Genomic DNA, 26,071 nt, shown 5'->3' with positions numbered 1-26,071 from the left:
GACATCCCACCTTCAAATGGTGCTTGATACTGACTCCCACACCTTACTGGACTGTTCTTTGGTACTTTCTCGACCTTTCTAATTGGTTGTAATCATTTAAAGAAAAATTTACAAAACATAGGGCTTAAGAAAACATTCTATTGCCTGAGGGCAATGCTGTGCTGTAGAGGGTTAAGTTGGATGGGGATTACCCTGCAGTGAATTGCTCTTGCAGGAACTCCAGTACTATACCAACTGGGCAGTTAGCTGGGTCAAGCAGGCGACTCCCGCATCATGAAGTGAAACTCCACTTCAGGGCATACAGTTTCTTCATGGAGGGAGCTCTGGAATGGAGTATGGTCTTAGCAACTTCGGTTGAGAGACCCGAGCCTATGATCTGGGTCCCCTCGGAGGCCAAGCCCACAGTTTCAATAACTCCAGGCAGGGGTGAAGGACTGAGCTTGAGCTTTTTGACAACTGGTGCATACCTAAAATAGGATGCAACCTCCTCATCCTTCTTCGGAATTATGAAGTATCGAGTGAAAAACCCTGACTCCCTGTCCGGAGGAGGAAAACGTTCTATGGCCTCCATTGCCAACAGGGCTTTTACTTTACATGACCAGAGCCTGTTTGGGGCTTACTACTGCAGATAAAATCCTGCTAAATCTAGGCGGATGAGACCCGAAGTGAATTCTGTACCTTTTTTCTACTCTTTGCAGGACCCAATGAGATATATTTGGCAGAAGCTTCCATGCTGCCAGAAAATCTACTAAAGGAAGCAGTCTCTCGAGGCTGGCCTCTGGTGTTACACGAGTGGCCAACACAGTGCCCTGAAGTGGCAAACCGGCAGGGAACAACCAAACTGACCCCTCTGAGACCCTCCTCAGAGGGGGTGAGCATCTTGACACTGCTACATTTTCAGGCGGAGAACATGAGGCATGAACTTGCCGGAGACCGCTGAGCCCCGAAGCACACAAGGTGGAGGTATTGGCAGAACGGGCACCGTATAGTGAGGTGTAATCTATTTTCCTTCGGAGGGGACTGCCCTCAGAAGCCTGACACCACTGACATCATAATAATGGTTCTCAGATCCGTTTTATCCTTCGAAGGTTTCAATTGTGAGCACCACCCCGATTCCCAGTCTTCCTGAGGGGGAGTGCGGGTGGCGACGCTCAGCTTGACCATAGTGGACATAGTGTATAAAGCAGGCAGTTGCCTGACCTGCTGCCAAATACGCTTTACCCACCAGCGCAGATGTCATTCTAACAGGCTTGGTGGGTAACTTCGGAGCTTTAAGGGATGATGCTGACTCAGGGGAGAGATAACTTGCTAGCGTCTCTTCGACCCTGGGAATTGCCACATAACCGTAATCTTTTAGTTCCATGATGTTGGAAAAGGTGATATGACACTGGTTTCTTCAACTCCTCAGTGGAGAGGTCGGGAAAAAATGGTAAGCCCTGGTGAGGAGACTTGCTAAAGACACAGAAGCTAACGCTGTTTGGTTGGGTGTGCTTTATAGTTTCCTGGTCATGACGTCACCTGCCTATGACGTTCCGTCACGACATTGGATCGATTTCACACGACCCAATCACACAGAGACATTCCCACTGCATCTTTGACGCAGTGCGAGTTCCTTTGAAAGGGAATCAAGTGCTCCTCTTTTTTTAACAGGGTCAGTCAAATGACTCTTCAATGTTCTCAAAACTATTCACTATGGGAAATAACACATAATTTTTCACATGACAGAAAGGGCCCAAGCAGTTTTGATGATTTATCCTCAGAACTGGCTGACTGAGGGAGACTCAGTAACTCTGACATGTAAGGTGAGAAGCTCCTCAAGAGGATGGACGTTCAGCTGGTACAGAGATGATTATAACCTCCTGTCAGACAGCAAGAGAGGAGCTCAAGGCTCTTACACTATCAGTCCTGCTGCTGTAAAGCACACAAGAGTTTACATGTGCCGAGCAGAGAGAGGAGGTTATTACACAGAATACAGCCACACAGAGCTTCTCTGGGTCATCAGTGAGTATTTGTGTTCATGGATCTCTTAATTGTGAACCAGTAGAGCAGGTTTTGTCTATTACTGCTTGCTTTGACATACACTATATTCTGAAAATCAAGTGGAACCAGCTTCTAATCGTCACTGGACTATATAATTTCTAGCTGATCAGTAAGTTGTCAAACTAGTTAAGATGGTTGTGGGACTGAGTATTTATGGCTAGCCACCTTAAAGGAATAAGTCATTCAAAAAAAAAAAGAAAAGTTATTTACTCACCGTCATATCGTTTTAAAACTGTATGACTTTCTTTCTTCTGTGAAACATAAAAGTCTGATGGTTTTTTTTTGGCCAATGAAATTTGTTTCCCAGTGCTCTTTTATGTTCTGCAGAAGAAAGGTTTTGAATGACGCAAATGACAGAATTTTTTGGGGGAGACTATCCCTTTAATCAAGTTTTTTTCGAATTCTAACTGGTTTCAAAAACACAAGCTCATTGGAAAAACATGATTGTGGCGACAATTTTTAGCAAAAATATATTACACTGCTTCTAGCAAATTTCCTGAAATTTGAAATGTCCAGTGAGCACCACTGAAAGGTTAATACTGTATTGTGTTTAAAAATGGCATACCACATCCACCCTGATAGCATACATACACCACAGAAACGTGTGTAGCAGACATACAGTGGGTACGGAAAGTATTTAGACCCCCTTACATTTTTTACTCTTTGTTATATTGCACTCATTTGCTAAAATCATTTAAGTTGATTTTTTTCCTTATTATTGTACACACAACACTCCATATAGAGAGAAAAACACAGAATTGTTGACATTTTTGGAGATTTATTAATAAAGAAAAACTGAAATATCACGTGGTTCTAAGTATTCAGACCCTTTGCTGTGACACTCATATATTTAACTCAGGTTCTGTCCATTTCTTCTGATCATCCTTGAGGTGGTTCTACACCTTCATTTGAGTCCAGCTGTGTTTTATTGTACTGATTGGACTTGATTAGGAAAGCCACACACCTGTCTATATATAAGACCTTACAGCTCACAGTGCATGTCAGAGCAAATGAGAATCATGAGGTCAAAAGAACTGCCTGAAGAGCTCAGAGACAGAACTGTGGCAAGGCAATTCTGCTGCACTTAAGGTTCCTAAGAGCACAGTGGCCTCCATAATCCTTAAATGGAAGACGTTTGGGACAACCAGAACCCTTCCTAGAGTTGGCTGTCCGGCCAAACTGAACTATCGGGGGAGAAGAGCCTTGGTGAGAGAGGTAAAGAAGAACCCAAAGATCACTGTGGCTGAGCTCCAGAGATGCAGTCGGAGATGGGAGAAAGTTGAAGAAAGTCAACCATCACTGCAGCCCTCCACCAGTCGGGACTTTATGGCAGAGTGGCCCGACGGAAGCCTCTCCTCAGTGCAAGACACATGAAAAAACACCTGAAAGACTCCAAGATGGTGAGAAATAAGATTCTCTGGTCCGATGAGACCAAGATAGAACTTTTTGGCCTTAATTCTAAGCAGTATGTGTGGATAAAACCAGGCACTGCTCATCACCTGTCCAATACAGTCCCAACAGTGAAGCATGGTGGTGGCAGCATCATGCTGTGGGGGAGTTTTTCAGCTGCAGGGACAGGACGACTGGTTGCAATCGAGGGAAAGATGAATGCGGCCAAGCACAGGGATATCCTGGACGAAAACATTCTCCAGAGTGCTCAGGACCTCAGACTGGGTCGAAGGTTTAACTTCCAACAAGACAATGCACACAGCTAAAAGCACACAGCTAAAATAACAAAGGAGTGGCTTCACAACAACTCTGTGACTGTTCTTGAATGGCCCAGCAAGAGCCCTGACTTAAACCCAATTGAGCATCTCTGGAGAGACCTAAAAATGGCTGTCCACCAACATTTACCATCCAACCTGACAGAACTGGAGAGGATCTGTGAGGAGGAATGGCAGAGGATCCCCAAATCCAGGTGTAAAAAACTTGTTGCATCTTTCCCAAAAAGACTTATGGCTGTATTAGATCAAAAGGGTGCTTCTACTAAATACTGAGAAAAGGGTCTGAATACTTAGGACCGTGTGATATTTCAGTTTTTCCTTTTTTAATAAATCTGCAAAAATGTCAACAATTCTGTGTTTTTCTGTCAGTATGGGGTGCTGTGTGTACATTCATGAGGAAAAAAAAAGAACTTAAATGATTTTAACAAATGGCTGCAATATAACAAAGAGTGAAAAATTTAAGGGGGTCTGAATACTTTCCGTACCCACTGTATTAGAGACGTACCTGTACTATCTGAGACAATAAACCCTAAAGCTGTTATGTCATGTGAACAAAAGCAAACATAAGATTAAAACGCATTTTCTGAAGCAATCATGTTTTTTTTTATAGCTTGCTTATACAACTCTTTTAGCACGGAGACAAGACTGTCATTATTTTCATTTTTTAAACACTTGCAGTCTGTATAATTCATAAACAACTTCATTCTTTATAAATCTCTTCAACAGTGTGTAATGTTAGCTTTAGCCACGGAGCACTATCAAACTCATTCAGAATCAAATGTAAACATCCAAGTAAATACCATACTTACGTAATTAGACATGCTGCATGACGAACACTTTAAGATCCATTTTGAGGGTTATATTAGCTGTGTGAACTTTGTTTATCTTTATCTTTGTTTATGTGCAGATCTTTCAGTACTATCGCACCCAAACTCTGGAATTCTCTCCCTCGCTCACTCTGTTGTGTAAATAATATCTCTGAATTTAAATCATTACTTAAAATGAGAATTTTGCATGAGAATTTAAAGGGGCCGCATATTTAATGATGTCCCATAATAGGCAGTTAAAAAAAAATTAATAAAAAAAAATCTATGGGGTATTTTGAGCTGAAACTTCACAGACACATTCAGGGGACACCTTAGACGTAAATTACATCTTTTAAAAACATATTTTACGGCACCTTTAAATATTCATAAAACAAGACACATTTACTTGAAAAGTAAATCTGTGATATCAGACTTAATGTCTGAGAATGTTTTTTTTCACCCTACTGTTAAATTGTAATTTTTAAGCATAAACCTCATCATAATTGCCTAATTCAGCTCAATATTTTCAGCTCGATGGCCCCTTGCTTCTCCAATCATCAATCCCAGCAGATCTCAACACTTCCACACTGACTCTCTCTCCCTGAGCTGTGATGGTCAGAGTAGCTCTGGATGGAGACTGAGGAGGTACAGTAAGAGGCTGGAAGATTGTTCATCATTTGACTGGGGGTCAGAAACAGGGTCTACGTGTAGAATCAGCTCTCTTAAGACATCTGATACTGGAGTGTACTGGTGTCAGTCTAAGTCTGGAGAGCACGGTCAACCTGTGAACATCACAGTACATGGTGAGTCACATGACACCTCTTGTGGAAAAGAAGTGTGGGTAATTGTATATTATATGCAAATGTATTGTTTCAAATCTTAAAAGTACATTTTTAAAAACAATACTTTTAATATAATATTAATTAAATAAAAGGCCACTTAATTCTACTTAAAGGTACAATATGTAATATTTTTTCAGTAAAATATCCAAAAACCACTAAGCTAGTGTTATATATATTTTGTTCACTTGAGTACTTACAATATCCCAAATTTTTCCAACTATTTGTATATCGTGAGAAAATTGCAATTTTAACCAAGGCTCCGGGACGTGTGAGGAGTCGCCTGTCAATTGACCCTTCGCCGGCCCCTCCCCCAAAACGGCCATTGTCCAATCACACATCATAGCAACCGTTACTATGTGAGCAGGTCCGTCAAACATTGACTCCAACCAAGATGGTGAAGCGGTGCGCCCACGGCGTTTTTTAAATCGGACACTAGATTCCCCGAGAGATTGTCTGGAGGAGTTGTGTTCTTTCCATTCCCAAAGCCGAAAACACAACGTTAGCGGTGCCTACAATGGATAAAACGGTGTGGACGGCCCCACTCCCAGTTAAATGTGTCGAGCATTACGAAGCATAAATACGTCTGCTCAAAGGTAAGACTAACAGCTAACTAGTTACCGTGTTGTCTAGATCTACGTTACTAACTAGAGGCAAGAACACAAATTGGACCAAAGTTATGATTACCATGGATTATGATTACCATTGTGTTGGGTCTTTGAGCTCCCCAACTTTATTTTTCGTCAGTTTACAACAAAGTCGAACATAGCGCCCCAACAAGCAACTTTAAATAATTTTGTTTTTATCTTTCATGTAGCATTTTATGAACGGAAAACCTACCCCCGAGTTCCCCAATCCCGTAAATGCTGTGCAAGGGCCTAACCCAACTAAGGAGAAGCTTGGAGGCTGTCGAAAGTCGCCCAAAAAACGGTAGCTAGCATACCCTTGTATTTGAACAAAATAGCTACTCGCAATAGACAATAATAGACCATAAAACATGAAAGAGAACTTACCCGGCAGTGCAAGAGCATGACTGGTCCACAAGGCTGTGCTGGTTGCATTTGAGGTACAGGTCATGGGGTTTCTCAGACTTCGCTTGAGACCGGTAAGCATTAGCCTCGATAGTAGTCGTGTCTCCTTCATTTCGTATTTTTATATTTTGAATGTATCCCTCCACTGCATACTGTAACCCCTTTTGCCTCGATCTGGAGGATATCGCGGAGGTATTGCTCCAAAAAAGGTTACTGACAAGCACGGGTATACCTCTTCCCGTCATGGCAATCTGTCGCGCTGGTCGTGTAAGACCATTTGTTTGTCGGACGTAGCAACAGTAACTAAGGGGGACGGGGCTCGGCGAAAGGCTAATTGTGTAATACCCGCGTTACCCTCGGTTTCCGGTTTTATTTTGTAGAAACATTTTACTATTAGCATTTCGATAATAGTGCATTCTTTTCCCTGTTGTTTATACATTTTTTCAGATGGTGATGTGATCCTGGATACTTCTGTTTATCCTGTAACTGTAGGAGATTCTATAACTCTACGCTGCTTACAGAAAAGTACAAATGCTTCAAACCTCAGAGCTGTTTTCTATAAAGATAGATCTCTCCTTCAGACTCAAACTAAAGGAAAGATGATCATCCCTACTGTCTCAAAATCACATGAGGGTTTCTACTACTGTAAACTCCCAGAGGGAGGAAAATCACCAAAGAGCTGGATCTCAGTCACAAGTAAGACTGAAATTCATAAAGCAAGAGATAATATTTTCATTCTGAACTTGTAATTTTTAATCAGGATATAGAGGGTATGCACAATGTCACCGTTGACTGTTATGACTGCGGTCACGCCCACTGAGTGGCACAAAGACTGAGCGGCAGCATTGCTTTTCAGCGTGAATGCCTGCGAAAAACAAAACGCATCCAAAACGAGAAAGAGTTTTGTGATTGACTGTACAAATAGCGTTTGACACAAAACCTGAGGTATATATTTAAAGACTGCCAAAAGCTACAGAAAAAAAGAAGCAAATGGATCACTGCAATTCACAGAAAGAGCTGGACTCCAGGCAGATAAACATGGATTTGCAGATATCATTTTGTTTCAAATTGTTGGATTTTGAGGTAAAATCATACCGTATATATTATATTGTTATATATTGTGTTGACAAATATTTATCATCTTATATTCTGCATAATTGGGTGTTTTTAAATAAACACTGACAAAAACTATACAAGTTTTAGGGGTAGACAACATAACGATATATAACATTGATATAAGTGATGACTCTGATTTAGATCTACCTATATTGTAGTTATATAAAGTGTTCACAGGCAAATTTACTGTATGTGTTTCCCCGACGTCAAAATCAGGCACATATAATTGTCAGGAAACACAACTCCTGGCTGCATGTCAATATCCATGGATAAGGTTTATTTGACAAGTTGTAAGAAACACTTTCGAGTCCAACCTTTTTTTGTAATCGTTTGTTTTACTCGCATTTTCACAGTTTCCCCTATTAAATCCAGTCATGCAGCAGGTTCTTTTACCACTCGGTCTAGCTGAGGGAGCCTGTTCCGGCGGGAAAGTGACGTTGATGCATACCCTCTATTCTACATCAGGGGTAGCAACCCTGCCCCTGGGGGGTTACTTTCCTGCAGACTTAAGTTCAAACCCTGCTCCAACACACTTATGCTGAGTTCACACTGCACGATTTTTTGCACTGATTTTTACTTTTCTTTTTCTCCCTCTTGCTGCAAGTCAGTGCACAGACAATTTTACGGTGGCCGAGAGAGCTCAACGCGCTGCAAATGAGAAAACATCTTGATCAGTTTGACAACACATGCGCTGCAAACTCCACAACACTTACAAATAGTGAAACGCGCTGCAAATAAAGAAAACATCTTCATCAGTTTGACAACACATGCGCTGCAAACTCCACAACACTTACAAATAGTGAAACGCGCTGCAAATAAAGAAAACATTTTCATCAGTTTGACAACACACGCGCTGCAAACTCCACAACACTTACAAATAGTGAAACGCACTGCAAATAAAGAAAACATCTTCATCAGTTTGACAACACACGCGCTGCAAACTCCACAACACTTACAAAAAGAAAAACGCGCTGCAAATAAAGAAAACATCTTCATCAGTTTGACAACACATGCGCTGCAAACTCAACAACACTTACAAATAGTGAAACGCGCTGCAAATAAAGAAAACATCTTCATCAGTTTGACAACACATATGCGCTGCAAACTCCACAACACTTACAAAAAGAAAAACGCGCTGCAAATAAAGAAAACATCTTCATCAGTTTGACAACACACGCGCTGCAAACTCCACATGTTTTCTTTATTTGCAGCGCGTTTTTCTTTTTGTAAGTGTTGTGGAGTTTGCAGCGCGTGTGTTGTCAAACTGATGAAGATGTTTTCTTTATTTGCAGCGCGTTTCACTATTTGTAAGTGTTGTGGAGTTTGCAGCGCGTGTGTTGTCAAACTGATGAAGATGTTTTCTTTATTTGCAGCGCGTTTCACTATTTGTAAGTGTTGTGGAGTTTGCAGCGCGTGTGTTGTCAAACTGATGAAGATGTTTTCTTTATTTGCAGCGCGTTGAGCTCTCTCGGCCACCGTACAATTTGGATTGAAAGCTTCTTGCAGGCTACAATTTTTATTAACACTTCTGGTCTCGTGCATGATCTTGCGTTATTTCCTTTTCACTTCTCCTGTGTGTTTGGTTGTGAAATGTAGTTTGTGGACCAGACAGAGTTGTCACAGATTCTTTTTATTGTAAAGTCATGCAATGTGTAACCCTGTGTTGCTGATCCATCCTGCAACATGCACACAACAGCAACTGAATGCCACCCCAGATAGTCGTGCAGTGTGAAAAGAACAGTGATCGGTTTGACTTTGAAAATCGTGCAATGTGATCTCTGCATTACATGTTATACCTTAAACACCTTGATTAGCTTTTTCAGGTGTGTTTGATTAGGGTTAGAGCTAAACTCTGCAGGATGATAGCCCTCGAGGAGCAGGGATGGAAACCCCTGTTCTAACAATATGTTCTAACAATATGTGTATATTTCATATATTTCAGAGTCACAATCAAAATATCAGATTTCAGTCTTCAAAATGATAGTGTGCTTGCAGCCTCTCCATATTTACTTCTGTCTATCATTCTGGGTGTCAAATGCTACAGAGCTAGAGGTAAAATGTCCTTTTCTTTATTTCCTTCTCTCAAACACTTCTGAGTCATAGTTTCCCACTAGCCAACTTGAAATAAATTGCACCGGGATGTCACACACAGAAAGTTGAACAATTGAGTCAAAGCTTCCATTACTAATTCTAAAACGTCACTTTAGAACTAGTAATGAAGGAATGTTGAGTTGCTTCATTGAAACTCATTGTTATATGTAGAGTATTATGAGAGAGAGAGAGATCGCCTAAGCGAGTGTATTACCTGAATCTAGCTGATATTCTTCAGGTCAGTCTTATACTCAATCAGAAAATCAGTTATCAGTTAACAATATCCGCTGAGGAAAGCAATCTTTGTCCTTTTAACATCAGGCTGTCATCACTCCCATGACAGTGCTAGTCAATGCATTTGTCAGTTGCATCTCATAAGATGTTGTTAAAAGTAAAAACAATTTCTTTGTTTGTCCATTTCAATTTAAAAGTCTTTGCGACTGACTCACTCACTCATAAAGACTCTTTGCTGCCATCTCATGGTGTATTAATGTAACTCTCACTGAAGTCGAAATCACTAACAGATCCTTTCTCAATACCAAAACATACAGCATGTTATTTATAAAATATTTTGAAGAGTTTGGTTCCAAAACGCAATAAATGCCATTTTCAAAAAAATTGAGTTTCCGCCAAAATCAGTATTGTATCTGGCCGGTATTGAAAAGTCATCTATTAATTTTGCACAACATGCGATATCCGTCATGTTATTCTGTCATTTTTTCTCCCTTTCTTTCCAAAATACAATAAACGCCAGTCTCCTTCCTCTGCAGAACGCGATATATCTGCTTAATCAATCACAGCGCAGCATTCCATGCATTGTAAACAGTAATGGCGGCACTCTGACACCCGGCATCCTAGTTTTCCTTATCTGCTTTGTACTTTGTGATCAACAAAAACAGAAAAATGAATAATTCTGACGGCATTGATGAATCTGTGGTGGTTTCTGCGGTGGGGAAGAAACACAAGTCATCGAAATGTAATTATGTAAGGAGATTTTAGAAGATGAGGCACTCGAGTCGGGAGAAGGAAAAATGCCGGCTGTTGCTTGTTCCACGACAGCATCAAACTTCTGTTTGCATCAAAGCGTTTTAAAAGCCGTTTTTAATACCAATGTAACGTTACTCGGCAAATGTGTTTATTTTAACCGTGCGGTGGTGCCAGATACTTAATCGGTAAACGGAGACATAATTCATTTATAACATTAACAAGATGACTTGTTGAATTCATTTTGGGAGCGACGTATGAATGTATTTTTAGTAAAATGTCTGTATATAAGATTAGTATTGACAAAGCGTTTTTGTGAATACACACAAATTTTGTATCGGATAGGCATTTCGTCCACACGGATCCGGAGTTTTCGAAAGGTGAAACCTTTTTGAAACCGGGTTCCCAGAGTGGATAAATCTAAAAACGCTGTCTTTGCGTTTTCGTGTGGACAGCCTATCCGTATATTTTCTGAAACGATGATGTCATCACCCCACATGTCGACCCGAGTCAGACGCCGCTAACAGCACAAAACGGCAACAACAGCAATAACAGACTGTAGATGTTTGTGTTTGTGTTGCAGAAGCTACTGAGCCAAAATAAAGTGTTATTTCTAAGCTTTACTATAGTTTGTATACAGCGCGCAAGGTTTATGCGCATGCTCCAAGTCTTGTTCGCTGCTTTAAGTGCATCTCTGTGGCAGGATTACAGCACCACATAATCGTCTGGCATGTATACTACATCATTTTGAGTCATTTCAGTGGTTTCGTGTATACACAGATATTTTTTGAGACGAGGAAAAAAAAAAGATCGGTTTAGGGTAAGCTCCGGCTTCGTGTGGACGTAGCCTTAGTTTGTTGTGTATTTTCAATATGAAAAATGACTTTTATATTGATGGATTAATTGCATTTTGAAAAAATAAAAAAAAAATGTTGTGGATTTATTGCATTTTTGGGAAAAAAATAATCTGTTTTTATAATTGTAATGAGGCGCAGAGGCAGCGTTAGAATCCATATGCAGTTGTTTAATAAAATCCACAGCAAACAAGTCCAAATTGACAGGCAGATAGCATAGACGTGAGGCAGGCAGAGGTAGACACACAATAAGGCAGACCAGTCCAAACAACAGATCAAAGGGCCCTGGTACACAGTCAATACTCGGGAGAGGGCTCCCTCTGCTGGCTCCCTCTTTTAATGTTTTTATAACCAAAAGATGCAATGTGAAAGTTTGGAACGGAAAATAGTGGTTTTCATCTTGCCACTTTCTTGGTAAAAAACCCCCACTTTTTTACTCAAATTGCGTTTTGGAACCAAACTCTTCATTTATTGAACAATAATATTTAAATTAACAACAATAGCCGGGTCAATATATAATTGTGGGAGATTTTGAGTTTGAATAATTCTGGGAAAAAATATATTTATTTACAAAATATTATTATCTTCCCTGATAAATTATCCCTGAAATATTTTGTTTTTAGTAATTGCCAAGCTCAGGCATAATTGATTTCAGATATTTAGTTTTAAAAACAAGAAGTTTACTCATTATTTGGTCAACTATGTTACGGACAAAACCTATAAGTTTTAACTTTATGTAAATGGCAGACATTTAAAAAAATCATTACTCTTGGAAGAATATGTGTCTATTTACCTACCTTTTCAATTAAAATACCCAATTAATTAAGAAAATACACATTTTGTTCAATTGAAACCCCAAATTTCAAGTACTGAAGTAACCAGTCTGTATATTTTGTTTCCAAACTGCTTGATTCATGATAATTTTCTTGATTAAATTATGCTGAGGTATATATTTGACAGCTACTCAGTTTCTAAATATTTACTTGGAGATTAGGGAACCATTGAAATACATATATTTTTTTAAAAAACATAATGGTAACTTAATTGACAGCCCAGTATCATAGTTGACAAAAGTAACATAGTTGACTGGACATGACAAAGTAGGATGATGTATTTAACAAACACAATCCTAAACTATATCAATTATTATATGTTAGCTAATCTTTTATTGCATTTAATCAAGACCTGTTGAATATTTCATGACATAAAGGAGAAATACAGACGCACATCAGTTTAAACTGTTTGTGTCAAAACTAAATTTCCTTCTCATTTAAACAGTCAGTGCCCCCAAAATGCTTAGTTCCTTTGGCATTGTGTAAGCACTGCAAGTCAAAATGTTTAGATGTTTTGTCACTATGGCAAATATCCCTCATGTCCACCTTTCAGTCTTAGTCCAGTCCTTCACTGACAATGGTTACTGTACAGTTTTTGTCTAGCTAACGGAATACAATTGTGTGTAAAACTGAAAAAAGACAGGATTTTAGGGTAAGAGTAGCCTCCAAGGTTTGACATCATATATTGCACTCATACTGCCAAGGAAATTGTAACCATTATCATTCACACACATAAAGTAACTTCCATACATCAGAGTAAAAGGAAAATGTATACAGCATAATATACTGTAATATAAACACACAAACAAAAAATAATGAAAATTATATGCAGCCTATAGTGCTGTAAATAAAGCTGGAGTTTCACAACTAACAGTTCTTCACTGGTCGCTCGTTTCCTTCCAATGCCATTATTCTCTACAATAGCGTAAAAAAAGAAAACATCAAATCAGTCATACAGAAGAGTCATACACTACATTACAGACAATTACATAGGAATGTTCTATGTTCTCCACAACTTCATTATACTACTGGCCACTACTCCAGTGGTTCCAAACCTGGGGTACATGTAGCCCTATGCAGAGGTACTACAGGGGGTATTTGACAGAAAGGGGAGGGGGAAAATCATCAATGACTAGACTTACTGAAATGTTACAGTAAAACCCACAGTATTACATTTACATGGGAGGCACTAATTGCAGCTCTTTGACCCTTTTTCTTATTGTATGTTATATTCTTCAAAATAAGGATTATAATGATAATTGCATCATACAGTAAGCTGCAGTTTTTAGGCAAAATGTTGAAGTCAGATAAGTCAAATACTTTCATACCTGGATTACCTGGATACACAAGTGAGGTAAAGTGGGTACTGAAGCCAAACAAGTTTGGGAACAACTGCTTAATTGTAAAAAAGTTATAATGATGGACAACCAGTAACTGACTTACATGTTACATTTTAGTCAAGTTCTAGTTTCACCTGACTGTCAATTGCTGTAATAATTTATCAAATGTTCCAAGGATTCATATATGGTATTCATGGTATTATGTTCTTGACTAATTTTGACAATTGAACAAACTATTGTGCGTGTGATGACTTATACAATGAAATGACGCTGACACGTTTTGGAGCAAACAACCATTAGACTGAGAATCGACAATCAGTTTAGATCAACAAGATCTATTCACTTGGAAATTGTGCTAAATGTAGGCTACCTGTACTTAATCATTTGCAAAGATGTAGTGAGACATTGAGACATGTACTTAGACATTTGCAATTTGCAAAATGAATGAGAAATTCAATTCTGTTGTGAACAATTGCCAAGTGGTTTAGAGGTTTGTCCATGTAGTTTTGAGAATGTAATTTCTGTTTCAAGAAATGAGCCAAACCAATGGAGAAAAACTGTAAGATATGATTTGGCAATATCTTCCCACACATCTCTTTTTATTTCAACATGACATGCTGTCACGTGCTGTGGGGCAGGAATCAACCTGAGCACATCTTTTCTGCAGCAGATAATCGTGGCATTTGCCTGAAAACAAGTTTACTTTTATAATATTTATTGCAAAGTATTTTATAGTTACTGTACAATTAGAATATTAAATGAACTCCTGAAAACTATAAGAACATGTCATGAATGTCAACTATGTTACTCTTGGTCAACTAAGTTACCTTTGCAGAGTAACATAGGTGACTGGTAACTTAGTTGACATTTTTGTTGTTTTTAGGGATAAAATCAAAATGGTTGCCTAGCACCAGACACCACATGGCATTTTACGGAGAGGTTCTTCTAAATAGTATATGTACAACTGAGTTGAATTGAAATTCAAAGTTATTTATGAATTCATTGTAGTAACATTGTTGACATATGATAAGTACACATTTGCCCTAAGCACTACTTTAGGTGAAATAACTGAAAATGTGGAGGGAGAACATACCTTGGAGTCTTGCTAGTTTTCTTTTCAGGAGGAAATGACATCATGTGGAGCAGGTCATGTGATTTGGAAAACACACTCTTCCTTGAGGGGTGTATTTGCTATGGGTAACTTAGATGACAGCGACTTCTCGGACATATATTCAATTTGTCAATTTCTATTGAAAATGTGACATATTGCCCAAAAAGACACATTGTTCACAATTACTTCAACTTAATGTAAATAATATAATTAAAACTGTTTTTAAATAAGTTTTTTAAATGTTTTTTTAGGTAATGAGATTGTGGTTGTAATTCATTTCGGACGGTTATTTAGTTGACATTTTAGGGATATCTAGTAAATTTTTATAAATATATGATTATTTCCATAATAATTAACTATGAAATTTGTAAAGACAAGATCATGAAGAACACTGAAGACTTTTAAAATTTTATTTTAATAATCATGTTTGCGAGATAAATCTCATGGACATGAAAACTCCCTCAATTATATATTGACCCAGCCATTATAACAGTATAAGAAGTAAAATAGGAAATAAACAACTTAATTTCAATGTAAATAAAAGTTATGAAACTTAATATAGCCCTTAAGCCGAATCTATTACCTGGAACAAGTAATAAAATAATAAGACCAAAGATTGCCCGTTAGATATACCCAAAAAAAATACCTCATGTTTAAACACTTTCTACATAAGTGCTAACAGCAAATTCCAGAAGGACTATCCAAGATAAAGCTGTTCTCTGCAGTTACATGAGCACTGAATTGTCACTGACGGCCTGGAGCTCGCATCTCCGAAAGCATCCAAACAAATTTTCAAATAGATGCTATGTTAACATATAAATCACATATCTGAGGTCTAAACAACTATATTCTCACTGACATGTGAACGGCCCCTAATATTATATTCTTTGCAAACAGTGACAACTTCGTTTCAGATAAGACGGATGAACGCATAGTTGTCTTGATCCATTCTTCTTTGTATGCCCTATTTTCGCTGTCAACTTTCCTCTTTTGACTCGTATGCCATTTTGTCTCACCAGAGCTTAAATGTGAACATCACTCTGCACACGAGGCAATGGCGTACCTTCAGCACGCAAACAATTTTTAAAAAATGCACTTTAGTACGTGAGGCTGCCAAGGAATAATTCTGAGTGTAAAAGTATGTTATGTCGAATAATTATTACAATAAGTTAGGTTCCATTGTGTAACAACAAATTAAAATGATACACATTTATGATTCACAATATGGAAAGAGGAAATGATACATAGTTCGTTAAGAGCATGACTCAAACATGCCATTAATGAGCTTATTCAGGTCTCCTTTGACTATGTTTTGGCCTGCCATCTGATAATATTAATTGTCATTTTTTTTTTTTTTTTATTTGAAAACTTAATTGCCGACCCCTGCTGTAGGCGATCTATTGTAATTTGGAACTGTAATTCCCACTCCTGCCCAGTTGATGGCGATTGCGTTTATTAATTAGGAATTATCTTGTATTGTCTTGTCACCGCTGCATACAGCTGCAAAAATATCATGGCAACTGAGTGAGGAGTTTCTTCAAAAGGCCAAATAGTTGTGATACTGCTAATAAATGTGAAAAAAGAGGAAGTGATGCATTGGAGGATGAATGACAGACAGACAAAATTATTCAGTCAGCAGCTGTTATGGGGCAACCAAGCGGCAGCAATGAGGTCAGGAGGGAGTACCGGGTTCAGTGGGAGCAGGAGTTTACGTGGCTGAGGAGGGAAGGTGGGAAAATGTTCTGCTACATCTGCAGAAAAGCAAACATGAATAACGGATTTGTCCTGGGGTGCACAACGATGCAAAAATCAGCACTGAATTATCATAAAAATAGTCACAGCCACATTGAAGCTAGGTCGTCAACCAGAGCATGGCAATGGCTAGGCAAGTTAAAAATCACAGGCTGCCTGTAACGAGGCATTAAAAACACACCTTAAGGTTGTATTGCATATGGCATAATACCAACACCCCAGGCCACCTATATGCCAACCTAATGCACCTCTTACAGTCTGCTGGGTGTCCAAACCTGAACAGTGCACACACATACACCCACCACGACAGTGTCAGTCAGATGGAGGAGGCTATAGCAATGACCATAAGTAGCGCTGTTGATGATCGCATTTCCAAAAGGCAGATACGTTGGGCTAATAGTTGATGAAATGACAAATATTACGGTTGAGAAAATGCTGATCACATACCTGACAATTCAGCAGAGAGGGGACCCTGAAACTGTGTTCATTGGAAACCATGTAATACCCTTGGCCATTGCAGAATGCATCACCGCAAAAATAAAAGATGTGTTGTCAGAACGTGGTGTAGCTATGGGTTAGGTAGTTGGACTGGGAAGTGATGGAGCGAATGTGATGGTGGGTCGAAAGGCCGGAGTTGCACAGCATCTTTGTCAGAATGACTGTCCCTACCTCATGAACATTCACTGTGGTGCACACAGAACAGTGCCGGCTGCTTGTGATGCCTCCAATGATGTGTGTGAAATAAGTGCATATGTCACCACTGTTAATAACATATACACATACTACAAGAATTCCCCCATTCAAACAATCCGATTAAATAAACTCCAAAATGAAATGGAGGCACAAGACCTTTTGAGTCTAAAACAACCATCGGCAACACACTGGCTCTCATTGGAGAATTAAAGGCATACGTGCCAACTGGGTTTCTCTAGTATTGGAATTGGAGGAGGAGGAAAACTTGAAAAACTGTCCGGTAACTAAGGGTATTCAAAAGCACATCCAAACATACACATTTCCTGCCCTAACTCACCTGTTGTCTGACGTCTTGGCCGTTGTGAACCGCATGAATCTCACGTTCCAAAAAGATGATGTTAACATCTCACACATCCAACCTGTTGTGAACATGACCCTTGCTAGCCTAGATGACTTGATGAATGGGCCAGGTGAACCGGAGACAGAATTCAACAAGGACTTACAAGACGGCAAGTTCTGTGGCATTATTCTGACAAGTGCAGATGCGCAGAGCTTTTCAGTGTTGCGCAAAGAGTACATAGCAGAGCTCACCAGATCTATAAGAAAAAGATTTCCTTTGGAGCATGTGGGTCTCATCGCTGACCTCGACACCATACTCAATGCATCTCGCTATCTGGGCACTGACAGTGCGTTGAAGAGCTATGGGCTGGATGCTTTGGAGCGTGTTTGTGACCACTATGGAGCGCAGAAGTGCGCATCTGCGCCCCTGGTGCAGAAGGAGCGCGTGCTGCAGGATTTCCTCCCAATGAAACAAGTGCTTGCAGGATTGGGAAATCCCACATTCAGAGAGTCCTGCAAACTTCTGATCACTTCCCTGGGAGAAATGTTTCCTGACTACAAAACTCTGGCTGAAGTGGCGCTACTAATTCTGGTCTCCAGTGTGGCAGCAGAACGCGGTTTCAGCTTCCAGAAAAAAAATCTAAATTGTCACAAGAAGTTGTCTTTCTGAGGCAAAGATGCAGAATTTAACGACAATTGCCTCTGCATCTGTCTCCCTTGATGCGTTTGATTATGCACAGGCGAGCACCCAATTTGAGTCGATGCGGAACAGGAGGAAGATTTGAGTTCAGGCAGGTAGGCCAGAACAACGATTGAAATATTTTGTTACGTAGTTAAGTTATGCAAGTTGCGTTGTTTATATCTGCCTGTTCTGGCTCAAATGGCCATGTTTAAATTGCCTCCGCTGTCAGTGCGGAGAAAAAAAATTAACTTGTTAGTTGCAGTTTTGCAGTTTTTGTTCAGTTGTTCTGTTCATAAATAAATAAATGAATTCTTTAGGCTATGTGCTTGTTTTCGTGAGTAAAATGTGAATGAAAATAAAGGCTATTAGAAAATATGAAAATTTAAATGAAGGGTAATAATAGATTATGACGGAATTTTACGACCCTGGCTGCTGAATGCTTGAATCTGATTGGTTGACCAAGGTTCTAAAGTGTACAATTATTTTCAGGGAAATGCATGGCTAAAGTAGTTCTAGCAGGTTTGACCGCATTGCAGTTCCGTATCACTTTGCCAAATGTTTTCAGTTCCCATTCAGTAAGTCACGTTCGATGTTACGCCGATACTGACGTAATGGGGTCTCGCCTGGGAGCCCAATCACCTCCAAGTGGTACAAAACGAGCTAATCGAGATTGGTCAGTGATATTTGTATGCTGAGCCACACCTACCTGGCACATATGGGTATAAATAGGACCGGTGTAAGGGAGGCCAGCTAGTAGTCGCTGTGCGAGTAAACCTCACTCCTCTGATCTCAAGAGGCGCTCTAGCGACTGACGCTAAGGATTGCAACCTTTAGCCTCCTTGCTAGAGCGTCCGACTCCCACGCCGGAGACACAGGTTTGAGGCCCGCGCAGAGTGGGGAGAGTAGGACCTGGGTAGAGGGGTTACATCGTCATACTCATTTCATTCATACTTTTGCTTCGGAGCTGAGCGGTTGTACAGCGATCACTCTTTCCAATTCACCTGACTGATTTTAATTTCTCAATAATTTCTTCAATTTTAATGGCCATCAGGAGAACACTCCGAAAACAGCTATTTTATTTGCTATTTTGCTTGCACCTCATCATGGGATCTCTCTGCAGGTGTGATGGCGCATTCCAGCTTTGTTTGCATCCAGCTTGCTGGGCAGCATTCTCCCCTGGGTACTTCGGCTAAGAGTATTTCCCTAAAAGAGCAAGCACGGCAGGGAGCGTCTTTTTAACGCTCTGGAGTCTGAGGCTGATTTGGGGCCTGGATAAGTTTTGACATGCCCTGACATTTGTGCTTTTTTCAGTTGTTCATAAACATATTAATGACACAAGTGTCATTACACTGTATTCAGCACAAACTAGGCTACCATAATATGTGAGGAACATGTATGTACATGTTTGTGTTTTTGAAGGAATAATGTTTATGCGTGGTTATTGAAAAAACAAAAAACTTAAGTCACTGAAATAAGGCCAAAAAATTATATATGTGCTCACAAGACTTCTGGGTATTGGTATATTTTTGTCAAAAAACACAGTATGCGTGGAGGTGTGAATCATCATGAATAATGAGTGATTCTCACCTGAGAAGACAAAATAATCGCATAATAATGACCTGAAATGACTTGCATAATAATGAGCTCTTTCAGTCAGGTAGGCTGTGAAAAAACCCTCTGTGATCATGTTTCAAGCTCATCATGGTGCATATCAAACATACAGAAAAAACAGCAATACTGTGAAATATTATTACAATTTAAAATAATGGTATTCTTTAAAATAATGTATTTCTGTGATGCAAAGTGTCTGATCAGTTATGTTACCTCAATGGCATTTCATATAGCCTTTAAGCTTAAAAGCATGCACATTTGGAGAAATATTGATGGATTCTCATATGTCCTCTCTGTCAAACCCCAGCGTCACTAAGGCATATCCTCATTGGCTGCAAAACTAGTCTTTCCCAAGGATGTTACACCTGGAGGCACAATCAGGTTCTGAAACAACTGGCGATTGTTCTGGAAGGAAGGAGAACCACCACCAATGCCCACCCTCCTCCAGAGCCTAGATTCTTAAAAACCACCGCCTTTGTAAGAGCAGGTCAGCTTTCAGGTAAGCCAACAACAAAAATGGAAACAACCCTGCTGGACACCGCTCGGGACTGGAAAATGCAGGTTGATCTGGACCAGAAGCTCCGTTTTCCACCTGAGATAATTACAACTAACCTCAGGCCAAACCTGATACTATGGTCAACCTCACAAAAATCCCTGTTCATAGTGGAATTAACTGTGCCTTGGGAGGCTACAATTGGTGAAGCAAACGAACGTAAAAGGCTGAAGTACTCTGGTCGTGGGCCTATCAACAAAACACCAAGGAAGGAGGGTGCCCACTGATCACCCAGTGATTACCCCTTCTCCCCACTCGCAATGTCAACAAAGTGCCAATTATTCTAAAGCCGAGTTCAGACTGCACGATTTTAGCCCCGATTTTGGCTCGCCGACAGGTTTTGAGAAATCACCGACAAATGCCTGAAATCACAGGCAAATCGGTGCTCGTTCACGCGAGTGACAATCACGCAGTGTGAATGAGCAAAGACGCGATATGAGAGAATCGCAGACGAGTCGCAGACACCCGTGAGATATTTGGCATGCTAAATATCTGGACCTGTCGGCGATTCAAAATCATGCTGTGTGAAAAGTGTTCTGACTGAAAACTACATCGGCGATGACTGACAGCCAATGAGAGAGCAAGATACAGAGCAGTGGGGAGTTCAGGGAGGAGTTATAGACCACAATATCAGCAAGCATGTCTTCGTTTCAGATAAACATTACAATTATATCAAACAAAAACAAAGCACAAACATTTGCTTGACCATCCGCAACAGCAGCACATTGAAAAGTTATTTATTTAGTTCCAACTGTCTTTGTAGAACACACAATCCACAGTCTCCCCAAACATTTCCTTCTCCATATTCTTCTTTTATTTATGTTGTTTTCGCTGCAAATCAGCACACAGGCAATTCATATTTCAAGCTTCTTGCGGACTACTATTTTTAATAATAATCCCACCGTGTGTCTCAATCAGCTCCCTAGTTCAGTAGTCAGGGCACTGATGAGGGTATCAGCCACATTCACTTTCATTATATACTGATTCACTACCTAGGGAGCTGATTGAAACGCAGGGCCAGTCTCACATGAGAACTCCGGTCTTGAACGCGTGATATCGCGTTGTTTCCTTGTCACGTCTCGCGTATGTTTGGTTGTGAAACGTAGTTTGCGTGCCAGACAGAGTTGTCGGCGATTCTTCCTATTGTAAAGTCACGGAGTGTGAAACCTTCTATCGCCGATCCATCGTGCAGTTTGAACACAGCAGCGACTGAATGCTGGCCAAGATAGTCCTGCAGTGTGAAAAGAACAGTGACCCGACTGCTTTGAAAATCGTGCAGTCTGAACTCGGCTTAAGGGATTTTGTACTATCAAGTCCTATATGCTCAACTAACTGTTTGTCAATTTTCTATACAGCGGCAATGTCTTCTAGAGGTCGCTAACCATGGCTTTACCATCCAGATAAACACTTTTCAAGACAATAAATACACGATTGAGACAATGTATGCATGTATTGCCTCAGAATTTGCCTCAGAATAGCACTGGCTCCGTGGGCGTGGCCGCATTAGCGGATAATGAGCTAAATCACAGACTTCTGACATGTGTCTATTTTCATACAGATTACATAAACACAGAATGTTTGTTTTCGATTTGACTTACACGATTTAAAACCTGACATTTCAACGTTTCTTTAGACATAAGTCAAATTTTTTTGTCATTAGTATTCACTAAGTTACAGTTAATTTTCTGAGAAATATCAGATTGGACTTCGTTTAGAGGGAGACGAGAGATCACGCATCATGTTATTTTTCTTTATTTTACAAAAAGCACAACATTTTGTTTTTAGTTTACACAAATAAAAGAAGACATTCTATAGTTTCAACTGATATATTATTTATGTCGCTATGACAAAAAATGACGGAGTATGTTCAGTCTGTTTTGCTGTAATGTGAAAAAAATCCTGCAAAACGTGCCGGCGCGTTACCCGACTCCAGAGAGTTAAAGACACCCCTCTGTCCTTTCATTCTTGGGTGCAGTCAGTTCCTGTTTTCATCTGATGGCCATGATCCCTGAACATGATCTCATCAACACGCAGGTCATAACTCTCCTTTCTGTTCAAAGTTTTTGCCCTTTCACTTCCCCCTGTCTTAGTCTTAGGGTGGTCAGGAGGTTCATGGGGGTTCCTCAGGTGGACTGTGCAATTACGATGCATTTATGCCTGCAAAGTGCTGCCACCTGGAGGAATCATATGTGGATCCCATCTAGTGCCTGTGAGGTGATGGCAGCTCTAGCTGTTAAGCCTCATGGTGCTGCTGGACAGGCCACCTGCTTCTTGCATGCAATGGTCATCCTGCTGGTCAAAGCAACACACGAGGGTGGTTTTGAGCCTAGGTTGATGCAGGGCCTATGCATGCTGACTGACCTTGCCCTCTGGCCAAGAGAAGTCGCAGCACATGCCCTCAGCCTGACGATGTACACCTTAGTGGTCCAGGAATGCCATCTCTTTGCAGAGATGCGAGATGTCAACAAAGTGCGCTTTTTTGACACTCCCATCTCACAAGGTGATCTCTTGGTGACACTGCAGATTGCACAGCAGTTCCCGACAGTTCAGAAGCAGACATTTCTGACCATTTCTGACCAAGCAGTGCTCCGCCCTAGCTCAGCTGCGAGTCCAAGCCCTATGCAGAAAGGTGATGCTACCGGTCCCCAGGTCACTGCTAAACCTAAATGGTTAGTGAGGTGGCCCTGGGACAGGTGACCTGGAGTTGCAGGGAAAGGCTCTTTCTCAGATGTTGGGCCGGGTGGAGAATCTTACTACTGTTCCACCATTGGCCCAATTGGCCCTGCAAGAAAGAGCAGTTTCCTGACTGTCCAGTCATACAGGGTGTGTGTGGGCAATGAGCGACACGCTGCTTCCTCCTTTCCAGCCCCTGTTCTTTCGCCACAGGCATGTGTGTTAGAGGACATGCTGCTTCCTCATGCCTCTCTAGCCAGTCCCTCACAGGACCCACAGAGCCAGGTAAGAACACCACACTCACTGCCTCTACTTTGGGACGCTGTGCTTCCCGGGTTAGACCGAAGAGCCCTCGCTGCCCCCACGGGTACGTCTGTGTCCCCTTAGTGCCACTCGTACAGGCCTTAGGAGCCTTGCTAAAGCTTCCCAGACCGTCCCGCTGGCCTATTCAGACAGTCAGATTTAGCTCTGCGATTCAGTTCGCCAGGCAGTCCCTCAGGTTCAACGGTGTCCTGTTTGCCTTGTTCTTCTTAGTTGGTAAAACATATATGTGTTGAAACAGCCCATAACAGAATGTGACAATTTATTTTGTCTCATATTCATCTTATAATCATATTAACAGATTTATTGACTCCACAGCAAAAATACCAATTTTGTCTTTACTGTTCTAATACTTATGGAGGGCATTATATTACAGTTGAACCTGCTGAAAAGTACACACTGAATATGCAGTGACCTGGCGGACAAGATAACATGACACTGTTTGACACTCTCTTTTATTTTACTGTCCACTGGCCTGTCTAATACAAATTAGAATCTAAAATGTACACATATAAACTCAACAATATATGACCTGGTTTCACAGACAGGGTTTAGATTAAACCAGTATTAGGTCTTATTTCAAGTAGGACATTTAAGTAGCCTTTATAAACATGCCTTAGAAAAAAATAACATTACTGGTGTAAATCTTGAGACAAAATAATGGAATTGACCTATTTTAAGATATATTGGTGCAAGTTGCTTTCAGTTAAAAAAACTCAAACATGCATTTTAGTCTGGGATTAGGCTTGTCTGTGAAACTGGGGGTAAATGTTTTATATTTAATCTTTATCCCTTACTTATATATTTCATTAATGACCATTGATGTTGTAACAACTGTACATATTCATGTTTTACAATGGCTTAGTGTATTTTATGATTGTTAAAACCGATTAATTTAATTAATTAATTAATTTTTTATGTATTTTCACAGTTACACCTGTTGAAGACCGCTTTTAATTTGGCGGACACATCAGCATGACAGTGCTTGGCATAGGAATCCAATGTCAGATGAAATTTAAACTAAATTGCTTTTGAATAAAATGTAACTGACATTTTAAAATGTCCTAATTATCTATAAATGTATTTGTAATTATTTTACTTGCCCTTCTAGCTTGCTTTGAAATTTTGTATTGACATAATTGTAAAGTTATCATCTCCATAATTAAAATCATTGTATTAACCTATTCTTCCACATCACTTTGGCTAAAAGCATCTGCAAACATACTGTAAATTAATAAATAAAAATCTGGTTACAAATGCATACTGTTTACAGTGCATTCAGAAAGCATTCAGTCTCCATTTTTTCTCATGTTGTATAGCCTTAAGCAAAAATGTATGAAGGATTTGTTGTAGTTAAAGTTTCAACACAGTCCACAGTGACATGTTATGCTCACCAATCACAGAAATGTGTGAAAGCGGAGAAGCATGGACTTTTCTATACATTGACCTGCAGTACTGGGTAGTTACATTTCAGACTACAGTTACTTTTAATACACATGATTACATATTATTCACACAAGGGCAGTAAATCATGCTTAAATTGTGTCTTCTAAATATCTTATATGATTTCAAAAAGTCTTATAGTTTTGTGAAATTGAACACATAGACTGCCACCAGTCAGGTGGCTATAATATAAGAATGGAATAAATTACTCCTTCATATAACTAATATATATACAATTACAATATTTCCAGAAGAGAAATTAATGCAAAATACAATACACAATACACACTGTTCTACGTGCAGAATTGGCAGAAGACAACCTGGTGACTGACCAGCGGTGAAAATACTCAGGGCTGAGATTGTGCTAGAAGTGAGTTTCACAGCTAGCCTACACCTGCTAACGTTTACGTCAAGGCTATAGATTCATCAATTATAGTCGTATCGGTTACTGTCGTGTTCATTATTTTGCATGGTTTTTGAATCCTCTTTTGTGTTACTGATGCACTTGCATTATATGGATTCACAGATTATTTTTCTAAAAATCTTAATTTTTGTTTCAATTTTTATTTTTGAGTGGGATGGGGTGTCTCTTTAATAGACATGAGATCAAAATTTTATGTTTGAAAGAAGAGCAATATGGATTTAACTATCTAAGAGCACTGGTTTTGAGGAAACAAAAGTTGGCACGAAACTGAAGTTGCAATAGTCTTTTCTTCCCTATTGTAACATATATCAGCGTGAAACGCTTCTGGATCAAGAAAAAACTGAATTGATTTTGCCCATGGGGAAATGATTGGACCGGACCAGGTCCAAACAGGACCGACTCGATGAGCTCCATAGCTCCTTACTTATAAGGGCTAGCTCCCTCTTCAGACTATACCACATGAACAAACAGGGTCCATACATACAATACATTATACACAAAATAAAAAAAAAAAATGAATAATGAACATAACACTATACACAAATATCAATCAGTGTAAACCCATGAATACTTAAACACACAACATAAAAATTAACATGGGAAAGAAAAATAAATAATCATTCTGCTGCTATTACCCTTCCCCCCAGAAAAAAAACTACAAATGGTACAGTCCAATTAGGGCATGCTAATGCTATAAAAAACATTTTGATCCACATGGTCTGTTTGATGGAGCAGCATTAGTCTGGAAGGCCAACAGCCATCACAAAAGTTTTGGGGAAAATTCTCACAAGAAAGAAAAGGTAATTTCTAA

The 26,071-nt window shown here is 39.8% G+C and overlaps 1 protein-coding gene across 1 annotated transcript in view; it reads left to right on the top strand.

Annotated features, from left to right (window-relative positions):
- The window catches only part of LOC137030013 (Fc receptor-like protein 5), a 38,770-nt gene extending 14,134 nt beyond the window's left edge, over nucleotides 1–24,636 (top strand). Inside the window, exons 5-9 of the mRNA XM_067399926.1 lie at nucleotides 1,726–2,001; nucleotides 5,101–5,373; nucleotides 6,888–7,136; nucleotides 9,499–9,608; nucleotides 24,325–24,636. Coding sequence (XP_067256027.1) covers nucleotides 1,726–2,001; nucleotides 5,101–5,373; nucleotides 6,888–7,136; nucleotides 9,499–9,608; nucleotides 24,325–24,372 — 956 coding nt within the window. The 3' untranslated portion in view covers nucleotides 24,373–24,636. The remainder of the gene's footprint in view (nucleotides 1–1,725; nucleotides 2,002–5,100; nucleotides 5,374–6,887; nucleotides 7,137–9,498; nucleotides 9,609–24,324) is intronic.
- The last annotated feature ends 1,435 nt before the right edge of the window (nucleotides 24,637–26,071 follow it).

This window comes from Chanodichthys erythropterus, chromosome 11 (assembly GCF_024489055.1).
Source record: "Chanodichthys erythropterus isolate Z2021 chromosome 11, ASM2448905v1, whole genome shotgun sequence".
Classification (NCBI taxonomy): Eukaryota; Metazoa; Chordata; class Actinopteri; order Cypriniformes; family Xenocyprididae; genus Chanodichthys; species Chanodichthys erythropterus.
Note: the sequence above shows the minus strand (reverse complement) of the source record. Positions and strands in the feature narration are given on the sequence as shown.